The 26,902-nt window shown below is 44.9% G+C and overlaps 1 protein-coding gene across 2 annotated transcripts in view; it reads left to right on the top strand.

Annotated features, from left to right (window-relative positions):
* EIF2AK3 (eukaryotic translation initiation factor 2 alpha kinase 3) overlaps positions 1-26,902 on the top strand; it is an 89,058-nt gene that overhangs the window by 28,545 nt on the left and 33,611 nt on the right. For both annotated transcript variants that reach the window (XM_040335466.1, XM_040335467.1), the window contains exons 3-8: positions 16,859-17,053; positions 17,168-17,298; positions 20,312-20,546; positions 22,098-22,260; positions 25,400-25,540; positions 25,914-26,036. In XM_040335466.1, coding sequence (XP_040191400.1) covers positions 16,859-17,053; positions 17,168-17,298; positions 20,312-20,546; positions 22,098-22,260; positions 25,400-25,540; positions 25,914-26,036 — 988 coding nt within the window. The remainder of the gene's footprint in view (positions 1-16,858; positions 17,054-17,167; positions 17,299-20,311; positions 20,547-22,097; positions 22,261-25,399; positions 25,541-25,913; positions 26,037-26,902) is intronic.

Below are 26,902 nucleotides of genomic sequence, written 5' to 3'. Positions count from 1 at the left end.
CACATATGGACCAATGTATGTTCCGTTTTCATCCGCAACGGATGGATGAAAATGCGGACATACGGTCCGCACGTCTGAAAGGGCCCTAAGACAATAGGGTACATATAAAGTTATGGAGCTTGTACTTGCATAAAACCAGCAGTAAATTCAAAGTATACTCTCATTCCACAAGGGAGCAAAAATGTAACATTCCAGCCGTGGTTGGCAGATTTTCTCATGTTTTTTTGGGACTCCGTCGATCCCCACTGAGCAGACAGGTCTGTCTCTGCACACTGTGCAGGGACCGACCTGTCTGAGCACCGCTCTCCCCTATGGGGGATCGGATGAAGACGGATCGTAGAGTCCGCCTTCATCCGATCCAATCTGATCCGCCAGACGGATGGAAAATAGGGTTTCCATCTGTCACGCTTTGGCAGGTCGGATGGGGACGTGTTGGCACTAAAGCACCGCACATTTTTAGTGGTGCTTTTTGCCCGGTAGCGCGGATCTTTTAGCCCCATAAAAGGGAGTTAAAAACTTCTGTGCTGCAGTGCTTCAGAAGCACTTTGGTAGCACTGCTCATTCATTGCAATATATGTATACAGCGCTCCCAAAAATACTGCTTGCAGGACTTTTTCTAACGTCCCGCAACCACACCGCCCCAGTGTGAAAGCTCTCATTGCAATGAATGGGATGCAGTTTTCAGGTGCTATTTCTAGCACTCAAACGCCTGAAAACTGTCTCGGTGTAAAATTGGCTGGTTCATGAAAGCTTCTGTTTGTAATCCTAGCTCATGGAGATCAGATAGACTGGTTTTAGTTTTCTATGAAATGAAGAACAAAATCTGGTTGCATCTGCAGGTTTGTGCTTGTGTGTCAATGGAGATCTAATCAGTTTGCACCTCCTGCTTGTATATTAAGATAATTTATATATATATATATTTTTCTAAGTTTTCTTGTGTATTTTTTGCACCAAAAAAAAATTCATAAAAGTTTGTCTCTATATGCTACTATTTACATAGGGATGTGGTGCTAATTTTGATTGTCAGTTGCCCAGCTACAATTCTTCCTCCTTGTGTTTCAATAGTAATTTGGATCTTTTTTGGGGACATAAAATAAAACCTTCTCTTAAAGGGGTTGTAAAGGTAAACGTTTTTTCACCCTAATGCATTCTATGCATTAAGGTGAAAAAACTTCCGACAATACTGCCCCCCCCCTTTATACTTGCCTGACCCCTCGAAAGTCCCGCGCTCGGCCCCAACATCCTCTTCGCCGCTCAGCCTGGCCGTTGATTGGCTATAGCGGATGGATTAAAAGCAGCGCAGCCGCTGGCTGGCGCTGCTGTCAATCACATCCAATGACGCGGTGCGCCCGAGGGGCGGGGCCGAGTGTTACAGTGAGCGGCCACGGCTGCTCGCTGTATCACGGGAGCGCGCATGCAAGGACTCCACACAATGTGAGGGAGCTCGCATGAATGTGGTGAGTTCTTGCAGGGAGGACCAGAGACAGCCGCCGAGGGACCCCAGAAAACGAGGATCGGGGGCCACTCTGTGCAAAACGAGCTACACAGTGGAGGTAAGTATAACATGTTATTTAAAAATGTTTTTTATTTTTATTTAAAACCCCTTTAAAAATAACAAAAAAACATTTGGTTTAGTTTTTGTATCTGCCGTCACTGTAGAGAGGGTGCGTATTGTAGCCGTTTGTGGTAAATAAAACGATTCTCTTGAATGACCTTTCATAGAACATCCAATAGAGTGACATTCCGCAGACCAATCATTTTCCTTGGTCTGATCGGTGTTGAGATCACCTGATTGATGGTCAGTTAAGGATTTATCTTTATCTTCTCAAGATGAATTGTCCTTCTATTGAAGGGAATACACATCATCACTTAATCCTTATCTGTCAGGCAGCTTAATTATGTCTGTGCCGGAGTGTGACCCTGTGTGTGTGTGTTTGTGCGGCGGTCTCGGATCCGTTAATGCGCAGCGTTCTGCTGTCAGATCTGGTGACTCGCTGGATTAGGAGATGAGGTAATGCTTTATACAGAGGGATGATATCATCCTTCACCTGCAGGGTCTCCACACTCTCTGCAAGGGCCCGCCACCTTCCTCTGTCTCCAGGGCCCATACACAGCAGTGTGGTGCCACAGCCATGTGATTCATAAATATTCAAACATTCCCTGACTGTGTGAACCAGCAGCTGAGCACATCTCTGTTCCATTTCTCTCAGTACATTAAACACATCTAGGCTTTTGTATGCATTCTTTATATGGAATATCAAGGAATGTGCGCACTTTGTTGCCCAGGAATGACAACACAGCCTTCGAACCTTGTGACCATAGTTACAGTTGTATGCAAAAGTTTAGGAACCCCTGACAATTTACATGATTGGGTGTTTTGGATCAGCAATTTCATTTTGATCTATCAAATAACGGAGGGACACAGTAATATTTCAGTAGTGAAATGAGGTATATTGGTTTAACAGAAAATGCACAATATGCATCAAAACAAAATTAGACGGGTGCATAAATTTGGGCACCCCAACAGAAAAATTGCATTAAAATATTTAGTAGAGCAGAAATAAGAGCCTCTAGATGCTTCCTATAGCCTGTAATGAGTGTCTGGACTCTGGATGAATGTATTTTGGACCATTCTTCCTTGCAAAACATCTCCAGTTCAGTTAGGTTTGATGTTTGCCGAACATGGACGGCCCGCTTCAAATCACCCCACAGATCTTCAATGATATTCAGGCTATGGGGACTGGGATGGCCATTCCAGAACATTGTACTTGTTCCTCTGCATAAATGCCCGAGTAAGTTTTTTGGGTCATTGTCTTGTTGAAATATCCAATATCCGGGAAGATGGTACAGTTGAAATGAAATAAAATAAAATAAAAGATGTTTAACTACTTGAGACCCGCGCTGTAGACGAAAGACGTCCACAGCGCGGCTCTCAAGTGCCGGGTGGACGTCCTTTTATTTACATTCCCCGTGCGCGCCGCTGGGGGCGCGCAGCGGGGAAACGCTGTACCCGCGATCGGCGGTGACAGCAGGGACGTGGAGCTCTGTGTGTAAACGCAGAGCTCCACGTCCTGTCAGGGAGAGAGGAGACCGATGCTGTGTCCCTTGTACATAGGGACAACCATCGGTCACCTCCCCCAGTCAGTCCCCCTCCACACACAGTTAGAACACACCCAGGGAATACATTTATCCCCTTCCTCACCCCCTAGTGTTAACCACTTCCCTGCCAGTCACATTTATACAGTAATTAGTGCATTTTTATAGCACTGATCGCTGTATAAATGTGAATGGTCCCAAAATTGTGTCAAAAGTGTCCGATACGTCCGCCGCAATATCGCAGGCCTGACAAAAAAAAACGCAGATCGCCGCCATTACTAGTAAAAAAAAATATATATAACTTTTGCGCAAACCAATCAATATACGCTTATTGCGATTTTTTTTTTTTTTTTTTTTTTTTTTTAACAAAAATATGCAGAAGAATACGTTTTGGCCTAAACTGAGGAAAAATTTTTTGTCTTTTTCCCCCAAATTTTCTGTCTTTTTTTTTTTTTTTTGTATATAGCGCTAAAAATATAAAAAACGCGGAGGTGATCAAATAACACCAAAAGAAAGCGCTATTTGTGGGGAAAAAAATGATAAAAATATAATTTTGGGTACAGCATTGTATGACCGCGCAATTGTCATTCAAAATGCGTCGGTGCTGAAAATTGGTCTGGGCACGAAGGGGGTTTAAGTGCCCAGTAATGATGTGGTTAAGAGGGCCCTCCTCATAAGAACTTGCAATCTAATGGATTGGTACAAAAGGCTGCATATACAGTGGGGAACAACTCTGTATCCTGGCCTAGGCCAACACTTTGCAGGGGGGAAGCATGGAAAGAGTCCCCACCGGCTTGTGCTACACTGTTAGTGTAGAGCAAGTCTTATGGGGCAGACTGGGCTGAGAGGCAAATTAGTCTAGTCTAGCTCCCCCATAAAGCGGCCGCCCGCATACTGGAAGCAGTGCGGCCGCTTTATGAGGCATTCCGCAACTGGGGGAGGGGGGTGGGACTCTGCTTCTAATTTTGACTGTCCCATCATCCTGGACCACAAACCTTCCTCACTGTACTATATGTTTTCTGCTGCACCATTGGCATGGTTATATCTTCTTAGTTCTCTCCATAAAATTATCAGGGTTATGGCCCCTGTCAGTTTTTTTTTTTACCATCCCTGTCCCATTGCAGAGATTTCCCTTCATTTCCTGCCCCATAGCCAAACAGGAAGTGAGAGGAAATCTATGCAAATTAAGGGAATACATTGTCCCCCCCCCCCCCCCCCCCCCAGGCCCTCAAAACTAGTGTCCCCACTCAAAAATGTCAGGGCAAGTCCTAAACAGCAAGGGGTGGGTCATATTTAAATTAGGGGTTGCACGAGTTTAGTTGGGCCTAGGGCAGCACAAAACCTAAATACACTACTGGTGGGGAAAATTATTATTGATCCCCCTGCAGATTTTACTCGCTTACATAGAAATGAAGGGTCTATATTTTTTTATCATAGGTGTATCTTAAGGTTTCTTGGCTGTTTGGCAACTCAGTTTCAGACTGGCTAGGCCACGCCATGACTTTAATGTGCGTCTTCTGGAACCACTCTTCAGTGTTCTGGCTGACGGAAGAAGGTTCTCTTCCACGATTTTTCAATACATGGCTGTCCATTGGCTCCTCATAGTGGCCTTTCAGCATGACAATGACAGAAAACATACCGCCAAGGGATCAAAGGAGTGGCGCAAGAAGAAGTGCAGAAGGTCATGGAGTGGCCTAGTCAGTCTTCAGACCTTAATTCTATACAAAATGTATGGAGGGAGCTGAAAGTCTTCAAGCAACAGCCAAGAAACCTTAAGGATTTCGATCCCTTTCACACTGGGTCACTTTGCAGGCGCTATAACACTAAAAATAGCGCCTGCAAAACGACCTGAAACAACCGCTGCTGTCTCTACTGTGTGAAAGCCCCGAGGGCTTTCACACTGGAGCGGCGCGCTAGAGGGCCGGTAAAAAAAAAAAAAAAGTTCTGCTAGCAACATCTTTGAAGCGGTGTGTAGACCGCTCCTCCACCACTCATGCCCCTTGAAATCAATGGGCACCATAGCTATACCACCGGCATTGCAGTGGTTTTAACCCTTTCTCAGCCGCTAGCGGGGGGTAAAAGCGCCCCGCTAGCGGCCTAATTGTGCAGCGAAATTGGCGGTAAAGCCCTGCTTAAAATAGCAGCGCTTTACCGCCAATGCCACCCCCGCCCCAGTGTGAAAGGCCTTAGAGAAGATCTGTAAAGAGTGGACCAAAACCCCTCCTGAGATGTGTCCAAACCTGATCACCAACTACAAGAAATGTCTGACCTCTGTGCCTGCCAACAAGGGTTTCTCCACCAAGTACTAAGTCATGTTTTGCTTCGGGGATCAAATACTTATTTTACTTACTGAACTGCAACTTCATTAATAACATTTTGTATCATGTGTTTTTTTTTTTTTTTTGATTTTTCATTCTATCATTCAAAAGACACCTATGATAAAAATGATGGACCCTTCATTTCTTTGTAAGTGGGCAAACCTACAAAATCGTCAGGGGACCAAATAATAATTTCCCCTTTGTAACTCTGGGAGATGAGCTGATGGACAAGATGATAAAAGTTCAGTTAGTTGGAGGCGGGATAGGCCTCCCTGGAGACATGCATTTTCAGGGATCACCTAAAGGCAGCAAGAGTAGGAGATAGCTGGGCAGATTGAGGTAGAGAGTTCCAGAGGAAGGGAGAGGCCCTGGAGATGAGCATGGGGGAAGGAGATGAGGGAGCTAGAGAAACCAGAGTACCCAAAGGAAATCCACGCAAGCACAGGGAGAACATGAAAACTGCATGGAATGAGTGTCCTGGCTGGGATTTGAACAGAAGTGCTAACCACTAAGCCACTGTGCTGTGACTGTAGATCATACCAAATTACCTTCTACAAAACTGTGTTATTTGCAAGTGTCACCTTTTACAGATGGGCACGTCCCTGCAGTGGCGGTGAGCACAGAAGCGCTGAGTGCTGAAGCGTGTAGTGGTGAGTGAAGTGGGAGAAGTGGTGAGAGCAGGGGTGGGGGGGCGGATGGGGGTCAGCTTTGGTAGTGAGGCCCCAGTACTGCAAGGCAGAAATGCTAACCACTAAGCCACCGTGCTGTGACCATAGGTCGTTCTATAACAGTGTTACTAGCAAACGTGTGAGTGTTTTATTGAACAGGCTGAATACAGAGGGTGTGGTGGAAAGTGCTGAAGCACATGACAGTGGTGAGTGATGGTACAGTGGTGATTGAAGTGGGAGAAGTCATGAGAGCAGAAGTGGAGGATGGGGTGGGGGGGTCGGCTTCGGTAGTAAAAGCACCAGGGGGTTTAGCATGAAGATGCAGTGGTGGGGGGGGTTTCAGGCACGGTGGTATGAATGTTATTGAATGGTGCCGGTCATTTAAACGTCAGTGCATGTGTATTGCCATCACATTACTAATACTTTCCTGCATTTACTATGCACCAGTTATCGCCCCCATTTTCAGTTCTCCAGAAGACTCTACCCTGACCAGAGTAAACCTGGCATTTAGTGATGGTGCCTATAATCCACACATCCCGTGGTCAGCAATATAGATCAATATATTAAGGCCCCTTTACATTATGCCAATCTAATTTAGTGCACTACTGCATACAAATTATAGTGGTTGTTAACCCACTATGTACAATTCACACCATCCTCTTTGTTTATTAATGTAAAGTGCTTCAGTGTCTGTTTTTTTTTTTTTTTTTATAAAAAAAAATGCAGCTACGGTATATACCCGTTTACAGGACACCGTTCACGTGACCCACCACATTTCTCCTTATTTGGCCTGACCGATGCAGCAGGCGGTGGCCGAGAATCCCCCGCTGACATCGGGAGGGAGGAGAGATGCAAGGGGTCTCGTGAGCGGACACTGGAGCACTTTACATTAATAAACAGAGGACATGGAGCTGCCAGGAAGGGGACAGAGGAGAGCTGCGGATGACGGGGGTACGTAAACTGAACACGGTGTCAGCAGCCATGATATACCATGGTCAGTTTATGGGGGGGGGGGGCATAGCCAGGCAGGATCAGACAGATTTTATAGGTCATAAAGGGGCAAAATTCCACAGCACTGTGCTTAAAGGAACAGAATCCATCTTTTTTTTTTTTTTTTGCTCTCATTCAATGATCAGACTTGTCATGACATGCACCTCCCCTCCTCTGCACAGCCATTCACTTGGAAGATCAGTGTGCTGGTTTTTCTCATTCTCTAGCTCTTATGCAGATGAGAACAGAGGGAAAGTTATCACTTTATTGCTTGGGATTAACCACTTGACCACTGGGCACTTAAACCCCCCTTAATAACCAGACCAATGTTCAGCTTTCGGTGCTCTCACATTTTGAATGACAATTACTCAGTCATACAACACTGTACCTAAATACATTCCCCCCCCCCCCCCCCACAAAATTTTCTTTGTTTCTTTTATAACATTTTGTAAGTTTTCTTCATGGCCAAAATTTTATACTGCTACATATCTTTGGTAAACATAAGTACAAATTGGTGGATATTATTTGGTCTTTGTGAAAGTTATAGCGTCTACAAGCTATGGTGCCAATATCTGAAAATGTATCACACCTGAAGTACTGACGGCCTAATTTCTTGAGACCCTAACATGCCAGAAAAGTACAAATACCCCCCAAATGACCCCCTTTTTTCTTTCTCGTACATCACGGGACACAGAGCGGCATATTCATTACTAGTGGGTTATATGGAGTACCTTCAGGTGATGGACACTGGCAATCTCAAACAGGAAGTGCCCCTCCCTATATAACCCCCTCCCATAGGAGGAGTACCTCAGTTTTTTCGCCAGTGTCTTAGGTGTTGGTGCACGTTGAGGCTGTGCCTGTAGTAGTCCTTGGGACCAGGGCCAGCTGACCGGATCCGTCCAAGGTGCTTCATAGCCAAAGTGGACGGTACCCGGGCCCCAATTCGTGGATGGGGTTTTGCCTATAATGCCTCTCCTTGGAGGGCTGGACCCTGGGTTCCAGGTCTGGTTTCTAACCTAGAGAATACCTGTTGCCAGTGGTGCTATATAGGTCCAGGTTGTGGTGTTCTTTTAAGACCCCAGTCCCTGAAGGTCTATGACCATACCCACGGTGAAGGGTGAAGATTGGGCCTCTTGCAGAGCAATACCCTGCGGCGTGGAAAGGTAAGCAGGGGGCCTACGGAACTTGGTTTGTCAGTAGGCTTCCTACAGGGGATTCTTGGGCAGCCTATTTATGCCTCTGTGCATGGGCAAAGGAGAACCACAAAGTTTTCAAACGGGATGGCTCAAAACACCCAGGTATAGTTCCCCTGGCTGGGCTAGTAGGCTGCTGCTGCTTCTGTCACAAGGAGGGCCTTTTTTTGGGCAGGGTGTTCCACAGAGAAGGAACCATACCATTAGGGAGACAGTTTAAAGCTTCCCTTTTACCTGTGTCTGCTGCTCCAGCGTCTAAGGTCCTGGTGTCTCCTCTCCACATGGCTTCCTGCTTCCCCTAGCGGCGTTTGACGCGCGCGCGTGCGCGCGCTTTTACTTATCTGTGCGCGCGCATACGCGGCGGTGCTGCGGGGAGGGGGCGGTTGACGCCGGACGGCTCCTCCCCCTGCACACAGGGAGGATAAATCCTGGAGGGCTGTTCAGTCTGTAAAGGCTGTGAGGGGACACGGAGCAGCGATGCTGGCTACAGCATAGGAAGGTTTGACAGAGCTTTCTGGCACAGTGACACCCGGTGGCAGTTGTGGGAAGTACACCTTACTAAGGAGCCTCTGGCTTAAAAGTTTGCATTCAAGCCTGTGTACTAAGCAGCGCCTTTGAACACTTAGGGTGCTCACCTAGCCCAGCATTAGGGGGTCAATACCAGACAAAAAAAAAAAAAAAAAAAAGATTTTTTCTGGTTGAAGCCCTTGGGGCTCAGTATTGATTTTCCCTTTTTATAGGTTATGGGATGTTTGGAGTCCCTCTAACATTACCCTATCCTATTGTTTCACATTTATTTGATTATATGTGTATTTTCTCCAGCTATTACAGTCAGTTGTATACTAGCGGAGTGCCTCAGAATTTGTATATTATGGCTCCTAAGGGTGCAGGTAGCGCTAAGAACGCTAAAACGGTTAAAAAACCAAAAGGTTCTCCATCGGGCTCTGAGGATATCCAAAATCTAGTGGCCCCTACTACTCCGGAATGCCCGGAAGTTGTTGTCCTAGGTGAGCCATCAGGGTTGCTAGGTGCTATGGCTGGCCCTACTCAACCAGCTCCTTCCTATGTAACGGAAGAGATGTTAGCCTCCACCTTGGGTGGATTGGAAAGGAGGATGGCCGCTCTAATTACGGCATCCTTGGCAGGGAAGAAGCGGGTTAGATCCCCGTCTCCCAGATCTGAGTCTCTGGGGAGACCAGACAGAGGGAGGTCAGGATCACCTTGACCATTTAGGTTCTAAGGATTCTACAATAGAGGAACCTTTTTCAGCTTCTCACGCAGAAAGACTGTGGGTTCAGTCCCTAACGGATATGGTGCGGTTGGCTTTTAAGATACCTGTGCCTCAGCCTCTGGCCTCCGCGGTATCCTCATTGGGCTCCCTGAAAGCGCCCCAAGCCAATTTGGTATTCCCGGTACATCCTTTGTTAAAGGACCTGATTTTTCAGGACTGGGCTAAGCCAGACAGGTAACCCTTAGAGGAAGAGTTTTCAAGAGATGGGCTGTCCCTACTGTGGACGCAGCCATCTCATGTGTGAACAGATCTTTAACTTGCAGGTGTTTAAGGATCCGGTTGATAAACGCTTGGCATTACTTAAGGCCTCCTTTACTTCAGCAGGGGCGATAGTTCAGCCCGCTGTGGCTGCTATTGGAGTGGCCCAAGCATTATCAGATGAGACTAAGCAAGTGCTTAAACTTATCCCTGCCCAGCAGGCAGAGGAATTTTGGATATACCCAGGGCTATACGCTTTACGGTGGATGCTATCAAGGACTCCATCCAGCAGGCGTCACGTTTATTCTTATTTCTAATCCATATGAAAAGGCTCTTATGGTTGAAGAATTGGGAGGCTGAGCTCCCGTGCAAAAAAAAAATCCTGGTAGGGTTCCCTTCCATGGAGGACGTCTCTTCGGAGAAGACTTGGATAGATATATTCAGATTATATCAAGCGGCAAAAGCACTCTCTTGCCAGTCAAGAAGAAGGCCCGAGGGCCCGCATTTAGGCGCCAGCCCTCCCCGGGGCAGGGGCCCTCTAATACCAAACAGTATCGACGGCCTCCTGCAAGATCAGGCATTAACAATAAGCCGCAGGGCCAAGCCACTGGGGGCAAGAAGCAGTGGTACCGCAAGCCTGCGAAGCCAGCCCCCAAGTCGGCCCTATGAAGGGGCGCCCCCACCCACGATGGTGGGGGGAAGGCTGCGTCTCTTTTGCAGAGGTTTGGGAGGCCACCATTCCCGACTGCTGGGTACGGTCTTCCGTGACCACGGGCTACAAGCTAGAATTTCTAAAATTCCCTCCTCCTCATTACCAGGAGTCAAGAGTACCAGGCGACCCTGTGAAAGGAGCCGCATTGATGGCGGCATTGAATCATCTGCTATGCCAGAAGGTGATAGTAGAAGTACCAGTCCGGGAACAGGGATTGGGGTTCTACTCCAACCTGTTTATCATCCCAAAGCCCAACGGCGATGTCAGGCCAATTTTGGACTTAAAGGGAGTAAATGCGTATCTAAAGGTCCGCTCATTCCGGATGGAAACTATTCGGTCAGCTGTCGCCGTGCTCCAGAAGGACGACTTCATGGCGTCCATAGACATAAAGGATGCTTACCTTCATGTGCCAATTTTTCAGCCACATCAAGTATTTCTATGCTTCTCGGTGGCTCGGCGTCATTTCCAATTTGTGGCGCTCCCCTTCGGGTTGGCTACGGCCCCCCGGGTATTCACGAAGGTCCTAGCCAATCTAAGGATCCAGGGGGTCACGGTCCTGGCTTACCTGGACGACCTCCTGGTCGTAGACCATTCGTCTCCTGGCCTGGAAAGAGCAGTGGCCCTCACGGTTCAGTACCTCGAGAGGTTCGGCTGGGTCCTAAATCGAGACAAGTCAGCATTCCTGCCCACAAGGCAGCTGGATTATCTCGGCATGAGATTGGATACAGAACAACAGAGGGTGTTTCTACCCCTATTAAAGGCCATCAAAGAGCTAATACAAATGATTCTAAGCAAGAGAAGGCCAACTGTTCGCCTATGTATGCGGCTACTAGGCAAGATGGTGGCCACATTCGAGGCGGTTCCGTACGCTCAGAGCCACACTCGCATCCTGCAGGCAGCCATCCTGTCAGCCTGGAGCAAGAGGCCTCAGGCCTTAGAAATTCCTTGGCCACTCTCACCAAGAGTGCGGCAGAGTCTAGCTTGGTGGTTAAACCCTCAGAATCTCCTGAAGGGAAAGACTTTCAGTCCTGTGACCTGGAAGATAGTAACCACAGACGCCAGCCTGATGGGCTGGGGAACAATTTTGGATGGTTGCACTCGCCAGGGCTCTTGGGCAGCGGCAGAGAAGCAGTTGCCCATCAATATCTTGGAGCTCAGAGCTGCTCGACTAGCCCTCAGGGCTTGGACGTCCAAACTACAAGGGTTCCCGGTGAAAATACAATCGGACAATGCCACGGCGGTGGCATATATATAAATCACCAAGGGGGAACCAAGAGTCAAGCCGCTCAGAAAGAAGTGAGCTTGATTTTCTTGTGGGCAGAAGCCCATGTGCCCTGCATATCGGCTATATTCATTCCCGGAGTCGACAACCTACAGGCGGACTTCTTAGGTCGCCAGACTCTGTTGCCGGGGGAGTGGTCTCTGCATCCACAGGTCTTTCAGACACTCTGCCAGAAATGGGGAGTGCCGGACGTGGATATCATGGCATCGAGACTGAACAAGAAGCTAGACAGGTTCATGTCCCGCACAAGGGATCCCAGGGCCTGCGGAACCGATGCGTTAGTTTGCCCTTGGCATCAGTTCAAACTTCTTTATGCATTTTCCCCGCTCCAGTTACTACCCTGCCTGCTGCGCAGGATCAGGGTGGAGCACATACCAGTCTTCCTGGTAGCTCCAGCATGGCCCAGAAGGGCATGGTATTCACTAATCCTAAGGATGGTAGTGGGAGACCCTTGGACTCTTCCTCTACGGCCAGTACTGCTATCGCAAGGTCCGATCCTCCACCCTGCCTTACGGCATCTAAATTTGACGGCCTGGAAGCTGAATCCCTGATTCTCAGGGGTAGAGGTCTGTCTCAGAAAGTAATCGCTACCCTAATCAGAGCCAGGAAACCGGTCTCTAGGGTGATTTATTACAGGGTCTGGAAGGCCTATGTAGGCTGGTGTGAGTCCAAGTTATGGCTTTCTCGTAAGTTTACCATCGATAGAGTATTAAGTTTTCTCCAGCTAGGAGTGGGTAGAGGACTGGCATTAAGCACAATCAAAGGACAGATTTCAGCTTTGTCAGTATGGTTTCAGCGGCCGCTGGCCACCCACTCGCTGGTTAAGACCTTCATTCAAGGGGTCTTACGTATTAATCCTCCAGTTAAATCCCCGCTTTGTCCATGGGATTTAAATCTTGTTCTGTCAAGTTTACAGAAACAACCTTTTGAGCCGTTGGCTGAAATTCCTTTGGTTTTACTGACAAGGAAGTTAGTATTTTTGGTCGCCATAGTTTCCGCCAGAAGAGTATCGGAACTGGCAGCCTTATCCTGTAAGGAACCATATCTTATTTTACATAAGGACAAGGTCGTTCTCCGCCCTCATCCTTCCTTCCTACCAAAGGTTATATCCAGTTTTCATCTAAACCAGGATTTGGTATTACCATCCTTCTTTCCTAAACCTACTTCCAGAAAGGAAGGGTTGCTGCATACCTTGGATATTGTCAGGGCCATGAAGGCCTATCTTAAAGCTACAGAGAAGATCCGGAAAACAGATGTGTTGTTCATTTTACCGGATGGGCCCAAGAAGGGGCAGGCAACTGCAAAATCCACCATCTCGAGGTGGATTAAACAGTTAATCACTCAGGCCTACGGCTTGAAGGGGTTGCCTCCTCCGTTATCATTAAAGGCTCATTCTACTAGGGCCATGGGCGCCTCCTGGGCAGCACACCACCAGATCTCTATGGCTCAAGTTTGCAAGGCGGCAACCTGGTCTTCTGTCCACACGTTTACAAGGTTCTACCAGTTGGACGTAAGAAGGAATACTGATGCAGCCTTTGGGCAGGCAGTGCTGCGGGCTGCAGTTTGAGACCCTCGGATTCCGGGGGCTCCCTTTTTGAGTAAAATTTAAAATTTAAATTTATTTTTCTCAACTAAGTTGGATTTATTATGATTTGAGTATATCTCTAAATTAAATCCTTTTGTCTTGGGAAGATGTCTCCCTCCCCTCATTGTAAGCATTGCTTTGGGACATCCCACTAGTAATGAATATGCCGCTCTGTGTCCCGTGATGTACGAGAAAGAAAAAGGGATTTTTAATACAGCTTACCTGTAAAATCCTTTTCTTGGAGTACATCACGGGACACAGAGCTCCCACCCCTCTTATGGGGACCATTTTGGGAGGCATACTGCTTGCTACAAAACTGAGGTACTCCTCCTATGGGAGGGGGTTATATAGGGAGGGGCACTTCCTGTTTGAGATTGCCAGTGTCCATCACCTGAAGGTACTCCATATAACCCACTAGTAATGAATATGCCGCTCTGTGTCCCGTGATGTACTCCAAGAAAAGGATTTTACAGGTAAGCTGTATTAAAAATCCCTTTTTTTGGAAAAAAGACATTCCAAGGTATTTAGAAAGAGGCATGGTGAGTTTTTTGAAGTTGTAATTTTTTCCCACAATTCTTTGCAAAATCAAGATATATTTTTTTTATTTTATTTTTTTTCACAAAATTTTCATATTGGCAGGTTATTTCTCACACGCAGCATATGCATAGCACAACATACACCCCAAAACACATTCTGCTATTCCTCCCGAGTATGGCGATACCACATGTGTGAGACTTTTACACAGCGTGGCCACATACAGAGGCCCGACATGCAGGGAGCACCATCAGGCGTTCTGGAGCACCCAGGCCAATTCTGACATTTCTCTCCTACATGTAAAAATCATCATTTATTTGCTAGAAAATTACATGGAACCCCAAAACATTATATATTCTTTTTTAGCAAAGACCCTAGAGAATACAATGGCGGTCGTTGCAACTTTTTATCGTGCACGGTATTTGCACAGTAATTTTTCGAACGCGTTTTTTTTGTAAATAAAACTGTTTTGTGCTTTAAAAAAAACCCGGTAAAGTTAGCCCAATGTTTTTGCATAATATGAAAGATGAAGTTACGCCAAGTAAATGGATACCCAACATGTCACCCTTAAAAATTGCACACGCTTGTGGAATGGCGCCAAACTTCGCTACTTAAAAATCCCCATAGGTGAAGCTTTAAATATTTTTACTGGTTACATGTTTTTAGTTACAGAGAAGGTCTAGGTCCAAAATTATTGCTCTCGCTCGAACGTTCGCAGCGATACCTCACATGTGTGGTTTGAACACCGTTTTCATATGTGGGCGGGACTTGCGTGTGCGTTCGCTTCTGTATACGAGCACCCGGGAACAGGGGCGCTTTAAATTTTTTTTTTTTTTATTGTTCATTTTACTTTATTTTAGTTTGACACGTTTTTTCCCCAAAAATAAATGTTTTGATCACTTTTATTCCTATTACAAGGAATGTAAACATCCCTTGTAATAGGAATATAGCATGACAGGTCCTCTTTACAGTGAGATATGGGGTCAACAAGACCCCACATCTCACCTCTAGGCTGGGAAGCCTGAAATAATAAAAAAAAAAAAAACGATCCTGGCTTCGATCGTAGCGGTGAGTCGGAAGAAGCACCAGAGGGTGACGGTAGGGGGGACATCCCCTTTCACCTCCCGTAAGAACGATCAAGAGGCGGAACAACCGCTATGATCATTCCTATGGTGTAGGGAATCGCCGGCTGAAAAAGAGGATATCTGAATGATGCCTGTAGCTGCAGGCATCATTCAGATATGCCTGGACAAAGTCAAGGACGTCATATGGCGGCCGGCGGGCAGGAAGTGGTGAAAACGCATTTTTTTTTTCCACCAGAGTATTTTCCGGGTATTGCAGAGTATTGCGCGGGGGGGGGGGTATTGCAGAGTATTGCATGGGGGGGGGTATTGCACGGGGGGGGTATTGCAGGGTATTGCAGAGTATTGCGCGGGGGGGGGGGGGGGTATTGCAGAGTATTGCGCAGGGATGGCTGGATTTGTGACTGCAATAGTCACAGATCAAGCCCAAAGCGCTACTGACACCCGCTCTCTCTCCTCTCACACTGTACCGATTGGTACAGAGAGAGGAGGGAGGAACCGGCGTCATCAAATGACGCCGGTTTGTTTACATGTGATCGCTCCGTCATTGGACGAAGCGATCACATGGTAAACGGCCGATATCAGCGGCAATTTACCGCGATCCGTGATCCATTCCCGTGTGCGCGCCCCAGGGTGCGCGCGGGAGCACGATTCTGGGAGGACGTCAATGTACGCCTTCCCAGAGTTAACGAACCACCCTGTAGACGTATTTTGTCTATGGGCGGGTCATTAAGTGGTTAAAAAACAAAACACGCACAGTAAAATGCCAAAATTTGCATAGCAACCTTTTTGAGCCTAGCCAACACTTTTTTCAAGTCCGAAGTACATATTGCCTCGTCTTATTCATGCATTTTAAATGTATTTATTCTGGAAAATCATTTGTATTTGGAATGCAGTTATTGTATTTACTAAAGCTGACCTGAACTCGGAGTGAGGATTTGCCATTGTCTAGGTAACGTCAATAGAAAAACGAAAAATACACCTTATCAGTAACCTGAAATTGTTACTGTTTGTCTAGAATTCCTCATTAAAGGGGTTGTAAAGGTAATTTTTTTTTTTTCCTAAATAGCTTCCTTTACCTTAGTGCAGTCCTCCTTCACTTACCTCATCCTTCCATTTTGCTTTTAAATGTCCTTATTTCTTCTGAGAAATCCTCACTTCCTGTTCTTCTGTCTGTAACTCCACACAGTAATGTGAGGCTTTCTCCATGGTGTGGAGTGTCCCGACTCTCCTGTAGTCCAAGGGAGGGGGCGAGCACGACACTCTACACCAGGGAGAAAGCCTCACATTACTGTGTGGAGTTAGATCTGTCTGAGCGAAATCTGCCTGCTCAGTGGGGAATCTCTCCGCTGAACCACGCTGAGCATGCGGATGATTGGTCCTGTCTGCTCCACTATGCATTGCAATACGAAAGGACGGAGCCCGCTCTACTCTATGGGGCAATGGGATGGAAACTGACCTCTCTTAGCAGCTTTCTTTATTCAGTGCACTTCCTTTACATATCCTACCGCTTATTGAATTCCACCACCAGACAGTCATCAAACCACCAGTCATTAGGTGGGCAGCTTTGTCTAGAGAAAAGCAAAGCCCTGAACACTTACCAAGATGACCATTTCCACACAGACTGAGGGGCTTTGGGTTTCTGTTGATGGCATGTGTGTTTTTTTTTTTTTTTCACCATTTAGTGATCAGAAATTTTTTGTTTTTCCACAATAATGATCCTTTTTATGCATAAATGTTAATTTCTGTTCTTTTAGTTCTGTATATGGGAATCTACTGAACTGTTCTGCTAAAAGTGAAGAAATTTGTTTAAAATGTATTGTCTCTGAATATTTAATTATCTAGTGTTTTAGAACCCCCCCCCCTTAAGTTATTTTTCTTTCTTTTATTTTTTCTTTCTTTGTCCTAGGTATTCGGTAACAAAATGATTATCCCCTCTCTGGACGGAGATCTCTTTCAGTGGGATCGCGATCGAGAGAGTATGGAAGCTGTTCCGTTCACAGTGGAGTCTCTTCTGGAGTCGTCCTATAAGTTTGGTGATGATGTTGTATTGGTTGGTGGAAAGTCCCTTACGACCTATGGGCTCAGTGCTAACAGCGGCAAGGTGAATCTCGGTCTCTTCTTTCTCCCACATTTATCCTGGGACAGTTTTAAGTGAAGCTTGTGTATATGTTGGCATGTATTATTTAGAAAACCTGCTTTTACAATGTTACTCCAGGTGAAGTATGTCTGCTCCGCGATGGGCTGTCGTCGGTGGAATGAGGAGGAGGTGGAGCCAGATGATGTTCTTTTGCTGCATCGGAAACAGAAAACCGTGCGTGCCGTGGGGCCTCGTAGTGGGAGTGAAAAGTAAGTGTAACAGACTTAAGCTGGGCTTCATTCCTTTATTGTACTGTATATACAGGTATGCTGATAAAACACTAATAAAACTTTTGTAATATTTCTACAACATCTATTCTCATTATTTTTTGCTGCAACACAAAGCCCCCCGGGGTAATTTTCCTTTTTCTTCTTGTACAACAATTGGGGGTGTGCAGCGTTATACCCACGCCCAGGTATCGCCTTTCCTTGCCAGCATTCATGGAATAAGCTTGGTGTATGGTTAAGAAAAACCATACACCCTGCCAAAGGGTAGCCAACTTTCTGCCCCAATTGCATTAACCGCTCTCCGCCCGCGCTATAGCCAAAAGACGGCTACTGCGCCGGCTTCCAATGCCGGGAGGGCATCAATACATGTCGTCCTGTGATCGGATTCAGCTGATCACAGAACAGGGTAAAGGGCCAATCGCAGCAGTCCTTTACCACGTGATCAGCTGTGAGCTAATGACAGCTGATATCAGAAGCCGGTTATCATTTTTTTTTCTCTCATCAGTGCACACCAGTGGTGGCGAAAAATTACCTGTTTGCAAAATTTTATAACCAACTATGAAAAAAAAATAATAATAATAATTTCTTCAAAATGTTTCCTTTTTTTTTTTTCCCCTCAAAATAAAACCCCCCGTGGTGATTGAATATCACCAAAAAACCCTCTATTTTGTATGAAATATATATATATATATTTATATTTATATTATATTTTTAATTTTTTTTTATTTAATATAGGTACCCAATGATGGCGCAATTTGTCATTTAGGGTTCGACAGCACTGAAAATTGGCCTGGGCAGGAAGGGGGTATAAGTGCCCAGTAAGCACATGATTAAAGAGGAACTACAATTCATCTGAGCAACACATAACAAAAATGTTATTTAATTCATGCTTAATATTCAAAGCAAACTCCCCCATCCATCCATGTTTCTATGCTTTATTTTGTGGAGAAATCCCTTTAAAAAGGGATTTCTGGCCGTGGCCATCTTCATTAACTACTTGCCGTCGCCGCACCGTCATAATACGTCCACAAGGTGGCTCTCCTAGGCGAGATCACGTATTATGACGTCCTACCCTTTAGCCGCCACTAGGGGCGCACGCGCGCCGCCGGAGGCGCGCGCACGCGCCCCCCGCTCGCCCCCGACTCCCGTGCGTGTGCCCGGCGGGCGCGATCGCCGCCGGGCACACGCGATCGCTCGGTACAGAGCGGGGAACGGGAGCTGTGTGTGTAAACACACAGCTCTCGTTCCTGTCAGCAGGGGAAATGCTTTTCTTCGGTTCATACACTGTATGAACCGAGGATCAGTGTTTCCCCTAGTGAGGCCACCCCCCCCCCCACAGTAAGAACACACCCAGGCATACTTAACCCCTTCCCCGCCCCCTAGTGTTAACCCCTTCACTGCCAGTGGCATTTTTATAGTAATCTAATGCATTTTTATAGCACTGATCGCTATAAAAATGCCAATGGTCCCAAAAATGTGTCAAAAATGTCCGAAGTGTCCGCCATAATGTCGCAATACCAAAAAAAAAATCGCTGATCGCCGCCATTACTAGTAAAAAAAATATTAATAAAAATGCCATAAAAATACCCCCTATTTTGTAAACGCTATAACTTTTGCGCAAACCAATCAATAAACGCTTATTGCGATTTTTTTTTACGAAAAATATGTAGAAGAATACGTATCGGCCTAAACTGAGGAAAAAAAATGTTTTTTTATATATTTTTGGGGGATATTTATTACAGCAAAAAGTAAAAAATATTCATTTTTTTCAAAATTGTCGTTCTATTTTTGTTTATAGCGCAAAAAATAAAAACCGCAGAGGTGATCAAATACCACCAAAAGAAAGCTCTATTTGTGGGAAAAAAAGGACGCCAATTTTGTTTGGGAGCCACGTCGCACGACCGCGCAATTGTCTGTTAAAGCGACGCAGTCCCGAATCGCAAAAAGTACTCTGGTCTTTGGGCAGCAATATGGTCCGGGGGGTAAGTGGTTAAGGGCAGAAAATTAATGAAGCCTTTACTTCCTGGAATCCATTTGCCTTTAGCTGAGGCATGCAGGCAGGAGGGTGTACTTAGTTGAGAAAGCCCCCCCGTGAAGACACTTGGGATGTATGACATCCCTTACTTACTGGTTTCCATGCCTAGGCAACTGAAGAAATGTAAAAAAAAAACAAGCAGATATGATCTGCTTTCCTACCTGTTTTACTAATGCTAGCAGCATAAGGATTAAAAGTAGTCAATGTTGATTGAGGGAGTAAGGTTCTGCTTTAAGGTTAAACTTGTATGGACTTGGACTGGCTCTGTTGGGATGGCCAGTATCCCCCCATAGGTCACCTGCCATGCCCTTGCCACATCAGGAAGGCACTGAGAGGCCAGGAAAGAATGTAGGGTGGGCAGCTGGGGAAAAAAAACAACTGCTTATGAAAGGCACTGGTTAATGTTTGCAGTTTTGGAAGCACATCTGCTGTCTACTGGGGGTCGGGTTTATCCAGGATCAGTGTGTGTTGAGGATTTTAGGTCATTTGCGGCAATAGTAGAGTGAGTCATCGTTGTCACTTTGACTATTGTCAAGCAGATGTGATGCAGCTTATCCCTATGTCCATCAATCCCGGGATTACAGGAACACAGTTAAAAAAAAAAAAATCTTAAAAAATGTTGTGTGCCACCCATAAAGAACCAGTAATATGAATAATGTTTTATTTGTCTTAAAGGCTCAGTCCACTTCAAGCTGATGTCTAAGATTTCAGTAGGTGTTTGGCAGCATTTAATATCACATGCTAGCTAATTCTATTCATCTTTCCCTTCATCCACCTGTAGCAATTTTTAGGAAGTTTTGTTCTTTTTAGATTGTTATATCGATATCTGTATGTTGCTTTCTGGAAAATAAAACCAGAAGTGTGAGAGTCTATGGAAGGTAGATGCAGTCATAAGATTCTTGTTCATGTAAGCATTTTTTCTTCTGTGATTTTCATATTCAAATTTTTGTACTACCCTAGGTGGAATTTTAGCGTTGGGCATTTTGAGCTGCGCTACATCCCTGACATTGACCCAGGCGTGGGGTTCATTGGAGGCCAACTAGAAGCTAGCGGGGGCACAGACGAGTCCAAAATAATTTCTGACATTGATGAGCAAGAAACTGGGACAAAGGAGGTCGTCATTAAAGTTTCTGTGGCTGATTGGAAAGTCATGGCCTTTAACAGGAAGCTGGGAAACCTGGAGTGGGAGCACCAGGTACAACCGGTTGTGTGTAGCATATACTATTCACCAGCGTTGTGTATATACTAAATGCATTTTGTGTGTGTGTGTGAGAGTGTGTGTGAGATTTATTTATTACCGGTACTTAATATAGTGTACACAGCGCTTTACATATATATTATGCATTTACATTAGTCCCTGTCTAATGGAGTTTACAATCTAAGGTCCCTAACACACATTTATACATGTTCTAAGACCAATTTAGACAGGAGCCAATTAACCTACCAACATGTCTTTTTGGTGTGTGGGAGGAAACTGTAGTGTCCGGAGTAAACCCACATAGGGAGAACATGCAAACTCCAGGCAGGTAGTTTAGCGTTTGGGATTCAAACCAACGACCCTAGTGCTGCTAGACGGAAGTGATAACCACTGTCCTGCCCTATAATTAGTGTTATCAAGTTCCAAAAAAATCATAAACTAAACATTTTGCAGCTTACCAGTCCTCCTTGGCTGTAGTGGCTGCATTTTGATTTATTCATTTATTTTTTTATTTTTCATAGGCCCTTCCAAGTGTTTCACACACAATACCGCACTTTTCCCAGGTAGTTTGGGTTGTTGGCTCATCAGCTCATTAAAAAAAACACACAATAGTGAGCTTTGCTTCACTACCCCTGTGATGTATAAAAGTCTAATAAATTCACTAATTGGCAAATCCTTTATGCCAGCATCTGCTTAGTTGCAGTAACAATAATACACTATGGGGGAAAACTCGCCACTGCTAGGTGTTTTTTTTAAATGTGGCTGCATTTGTTTTTTATTTTTGTTTTCTTCTTCTTCTTTCTTTTTCTTTCCACAGATGTGAAGCCAGCCTTTCAGAGCTAAGCTGGGGGACTGGGCGGTCATGCCGGCACATTGGGGGGTGTAATGCCGGTGGCTCTGCCTCTCCTGGCCCTGGGACAGCCCACTGGCGTATTCTAAAGATTAAAAAAAAAAAAATCACTGCTGGCCCCTTCACATAGATCCTTTGTAAACTGTTTAAGTGTCATAGTAAACCGAAGCCTGCAAATGCCTCATGCTCACCGTTCTTTCTGGCCGCTCTCCTCCTTCCGCTTCTCCTCTTCCTCCAAGTGTAGCTTTAGATTGGAGGAGAGGGGTCATGTGACCAGCCGGAAAGAATGGAGCTAATGAGGTATTTGCAGGCTTTGGTTTTCAATTACAGTGACACAGTGTAGAAAGAATCTATGATGAGGGACTGGCACAGATTAAAAAACAAAGTACGGTGGTAGTGCTGTCCCAGGAGATTGGGGGTCTCCTGAGAGTGCAGGGGGGCTTTCTGTGGAAAGATTTTTTTTTCTTGAAACTTCCCTCTTAAAATTAGGGTGCGAGTTATACGCCGATAAATACAGTATATATCCTAACATGTCTGGATATTTTATAGCTGGTTTGTATGCATTTTTCTGTCCTGGCATTTCCTGTTGTAAAATTAGCTTACATTTGTCTCTCTAGTCTTTCAGATATATATAATTGTATACATACTACTTTTTCATACCGCATCTGAAATTAAGAAAATTTCTTATTCTTTTGTAGTTTTGCACTCCGATTGCTTCAGCCTGGTTGGTTAAGGATGGGAAGGTCCTTCCTATCAGTCTCTTTGATGACACAAGTTATACATCAGAGGACCATATTATGGAGGATGATGAGGATATTGTAGAAGCAGCTAGAGGAGCTACAGAGTCCAGTTTCTACCTGGGTAAGTGGCAAGAATTTCATGTTCTATGGGACATATCTGTGAGTATGGACATATCCTCCGGTGCTGAATTCTCAGAATTTAATGTACTGCAACCTGGGGCCATTCAATTGTAGTGGAGACACAAGTTCTAGTGACAGAGTAGTCGCTCACACATTCTAGCAGGGAGCACGTGGCTTTGTTAGAGGAAGGCTGAATTAGAACCGTGGTGTGTAGAAACAATCCCTAGAAGTGTCTCTTGTGTTCTAAAAGTGGTGCACCATATGCCAGATTCTGGTACCTGTCTGGAACTTGAATTTGGTTCATGCTGTGCCACTTTTAGAATACACACGAGACACTTTTAAAAAATATCCACTACTTAACCCCCCGCCCCGAGCCCCTGTTTACTTACCCAAGCCCTCGAAAGTCCCACATCGAGAACACTTGGGTACTCTTGCTTCTTGGCTCTTCTCGGCCGGCTGCTGTCAATCAACTCCAATGACATGAGGGCTGGGGGCAGGGCTGAGTCCTGTAGTCGTCAGCTATGGACATCGGATGCAGGACTCGGGAGCGCACCCACAAGGTAACCCCCTTGGGAGAGCGCTACCCAGTGGGGTTACCAGAAGCGGGAGGAGACGAGACAGCCGCAGAGGGACCCCAGAAGGCATGGATCAGGGCCACTTTGTGCAAAACGAGCTGCACAGTGGAGGCAAGTATAACATGTTTGTTATTTAAAAAAAAAACATACAACCCCTTTTAGCTGTACTTGCTCTACTCGGGTCCCTACTGATCCCAAAACGAAAATTTTCCCCAAAGTTATTTTACCTTCAGATTTTAGCTTATTATGGACTAATGGGCCCTTTTTATATTGCTCGACAATTTTAATATTCTAAAAATGGCTTTCAGCCTTTCACCCTCCCCTTACACAGAAGACAGAAGAATTTCCACGGCATTTAGATATACCATGGAACACTGTGAAGAAGGTCGCCATCAAGTGGAGGAAATATGGCACACAGTGTCACACTGACCCCGTGCAATGGAGGGACACTGTTGATTTTCTGAGGAGGGAATAATTAACATACAAACATAGGGGTTGCCCTAAAAAAAATTGTGTATAACATGGGACCTGTGGTCATCATCCACTGAATCTACTTTCATTTTCCTGAGATGTTTTCATGGATTCAGAATATGTGATGTTTATCTACGGGGTTTATTGCTCCCGGTATTGTTTGATAATTCTACCCTTGGCTATTCTGAAGTGTATACCCTTCTTTATCTCTGGGGCACGAGGAGTGCTCACATCTTTATCACTTACTGGAGAACTCCTGGGTTTACAGTACTAAATTGCATGATGTAAAGCTTTTTCTTTCTTACTGTGTTAAGATACTGTGTTCATGTATCTTTAATTTTTTTGCCATTTTTGAATGTATTTTTCTTTTGAGAGCGATTGTAGATTCGACAAAACTCCTTTAATAAAAATTACCTCATTTAAAAAAGAAAACCTATAGAAAACCAACCTCTTGGCAGCATGGGATAAATCTTGATAGCCTATGATTCTTTTTTCTCTCCTGCTATTTGAAAGGATTAATACAGTGCCTTGAAAAAGTATTCATACCCCTTGACATTCATGTTACCACCAAAAACATGTATTTTTTTGGGATTTTATGTGATGGACCAACACAAAGTGGCACATAATTGTGAAGTGGAGAGAAAATTATAAATGGGTTTTCAATTTTTTTTTTTTACAAATAAATATCTGAAAAGTGTGGTGTGGGTTTGTATTCAGCCACCTTTACTCTGATACCCCTAACTAAAATCTAGTGAAACCAATTGCCTTCAAAAGCCACCTAATTGGTAAATAAAGTCTGCCTGTGTGTGATTTAATCTCAATATAACTGCTCTGTGAAGCTCTCAGATGTTTGTTGGAGAACCTTGGTAATCAAACAGCATCATGAAGGCCAAGAAACACACCAGACAGGTCAGGGATAAAGTTGCGGAGAAGTTTAAAGGGCTAGGTTATAAACAAAAAATATATCAAACTTTAAACATCTCACGGAGCACTGATCAATCCATCATCTAAAAAGAGTATGGCACAACTGCAAACCTACCAAGACATGGCCGTCCACCTAAACTGACAGGCCGGGCAAGGAGAGCATTAATCAGAGAAGCAGCCAAGAGGCCCATGGTAACTCTGGAGGAGCTGCAGAGATCCACAGCTCAGGTGGGAGAATCTGTCCACAGGACAACTATTAGTTGTGCTCTCCACAAATCTGGCCTTTATGGAAGAGTGACGAGAAGAAAACCATTGTTGAAAGAAGGTCATAAGTCTGGTTTGAAGTTTGTGAGAAGCCGTGTGGGGGACACAGCAAACATGTGGAAGAAGGTGCTCTGGTCAGATGAGACCAAAATTTAACCTATGTGTGGTGGAAAACTAACACTGCACATCACCCTGAACACACCATCCCCACCGTGAAACATTGTGGTGGCAAAATAATGCTGTGGAGATGCTTTTCTTCAGCAGGGACAGGGAAGCTGGTCAGAGTTGATGGGAAGATGGAAGGAGCCAAATACAGGGCAATCTTAGAAAAAAAAATAAAACCTGTTAGAGTCTGCAAAAGACTTGAGACTGAGGTGGAGGTTAACCTTCCAGCAGGACAACGACCCTAAACATAGAGCCAGAGCTACAATGGAATGGTTTAGATCAAAGCATATTTATGTGTTACAATCGCCCAGTCAAAGTCCAGACCTAAATCCTATTGAGAATCTGTGGCAAGACTTGCAAATTGTTGTTCAGACGCTCTCCATCCAATCTGACAGAGCTTGAGCTATTTATTTGTAAAAAAAATTAAAAACCATTTATCATTTTCCTTCCACTTCACAATTATGTGCCACTTTGTGTTGGTCTATCACATAAAATCCCAATAAAATGCATTTAAATTTTTGATAGTAACGTGAAAAAATGTGGGAAATTTCAAGGGGTATGAATACTTTGTCAGGGCACTGTACATGAGGGGGGGTGGGGGGGGGGGGCTTTCTATTATAATTCCTTTGATGTGAGCAATATGCTGCTCTATTTGACTTATACCATTCTTCTGCTTGTCAAATTTGCATCTATCGTATGAAAGATGTTTAAAGGTGGTGTACGTCATTGGTTGTTTTGTAGGAATGTTTCGTGGGCAGCTGTATCTTCAGTCATCTGTGCGACCGTCTGAGAAATTCCCAGTTAATCCCACAGCCCTGGATACAATGAAGGATAAGCACTCCATTATATCGCTGCCAAGAATCAAGTGGAAGCCATTGATTCGTAAGTGTTACTTTATTTCTGGTCTTGTATATGTGTGTATATCTTAACAATAAAAACCAGACACGGCTTCTAAACCTTCCACTTATTGATTTTTAGTGGCTACCAATCGGATTCCTTTAAAAAAACTTTTTTTTTTTAGTGGCCCCTTTTATACGGTCGTTCAGTCTGAATCCATCCATAAAGTCTTCTTTTTAGATGGATCTCGACTGAACCACAATATCTATGGACTGGCGGCTGTAAACTGTCATTAGTCTTGCATCCGGGTCAGTTTATGTCCACAGAAAAAAAAAAGGATCAGAAAAGGTCTGCATCCTAAATTTGGTTATGTAGAGTTTAGATTCATTGGCTTGATATATTCTCGTGTCTTCCCCAGACTCTCCCTCCAGGACTCCAGTGTTGGTTGGTTCTGATGAGTTTGATAAATGTCTCAGCAATGACAAGTTTTCTCATGAGGAGTACAGCAATGGGGCGCTGTCTGTGCTGCAGTATCCATATGGTAAGTTTAAAACACCTCAGTGTTTGTAATACGATTTGTTAACCATATTTTTTTTTCTTTTCTATTCCTTTCAATCTTTTGTGGCGCAATTTTTTTTTTGGGGGGAATTAAGCAGAATTAAACATTTTAACTCCCCCCCCCCCCCCCCCCCCCCCCACTCTTTAAAGCATATATGTACCATATTTATCGGCACAGGCGTATAACATGCACCTTAATTTTAAGAGGGATGTTTTAGGATTTTTTTTTTTTTTTCATTTTAAATAAAGAACTTTAAAGCAAAATAAGGGTCAGTGCCCATCAATGCCCATCTGCAGCCTCAAAATTGCCCATCTGCAGCCTCCACATTGCCATGAATGCAGCCTGATCAATGCCCATCTCAGGGAGGGTGGTAGGGATGAGTGCCATCAGATTACATACAGCGAGAATTTCCGATTTACTCTACAGCCTCTTTAATACAAAGTCCCACCTCCTGGACTATGATAGACAGAAAACTGGTCCAATGCTGGCCCAAGAGATGGGACTTCCTATTACAGAGGCCGCTGAGTAAACAGGAGATTCTCGCTGTATGTAATATGACAGCGCTCGTCCCGCGCCCCCTCCCCGTTCTATCCGAGGCAGCCCAAATTGCAGTATCGGTATACAACACGCACACACTATTTGCAACCGATTTTCAGGGTGAAAATGTGAGTGTTATATGCCAATAAATACAGTATTTACTTGTAAGTATCTTCTAAAGCTGTGACATTAAGGAGATATGTACATGTCTGCTCTGGCTAATGATGTCACTTGCGCATTCACTGTTCATTCAAAGCACGCTGCTTGTGCCGTGATTGCAAAGAGTGCCGTGTCATGATGATGTGAAATGG

The sequence above is a fragment of the Rana temporaria genome, chromosome 1, assembly GCF_905171775.1.
Source record: "Rana temporaria chromosome 1, aRanTem1.1, whole genome shotgun sequence".
NCBI lineage: Eukaryota > Metazoa > Chordata > Amphibia > Anura > Ranidae > Rana > Rana temporaria.
The sequence above is the reverse complement of the archived record's forward strand: the minus strand, read 5'-3'. Positions and strand labels throughout refer to the sequence as shown.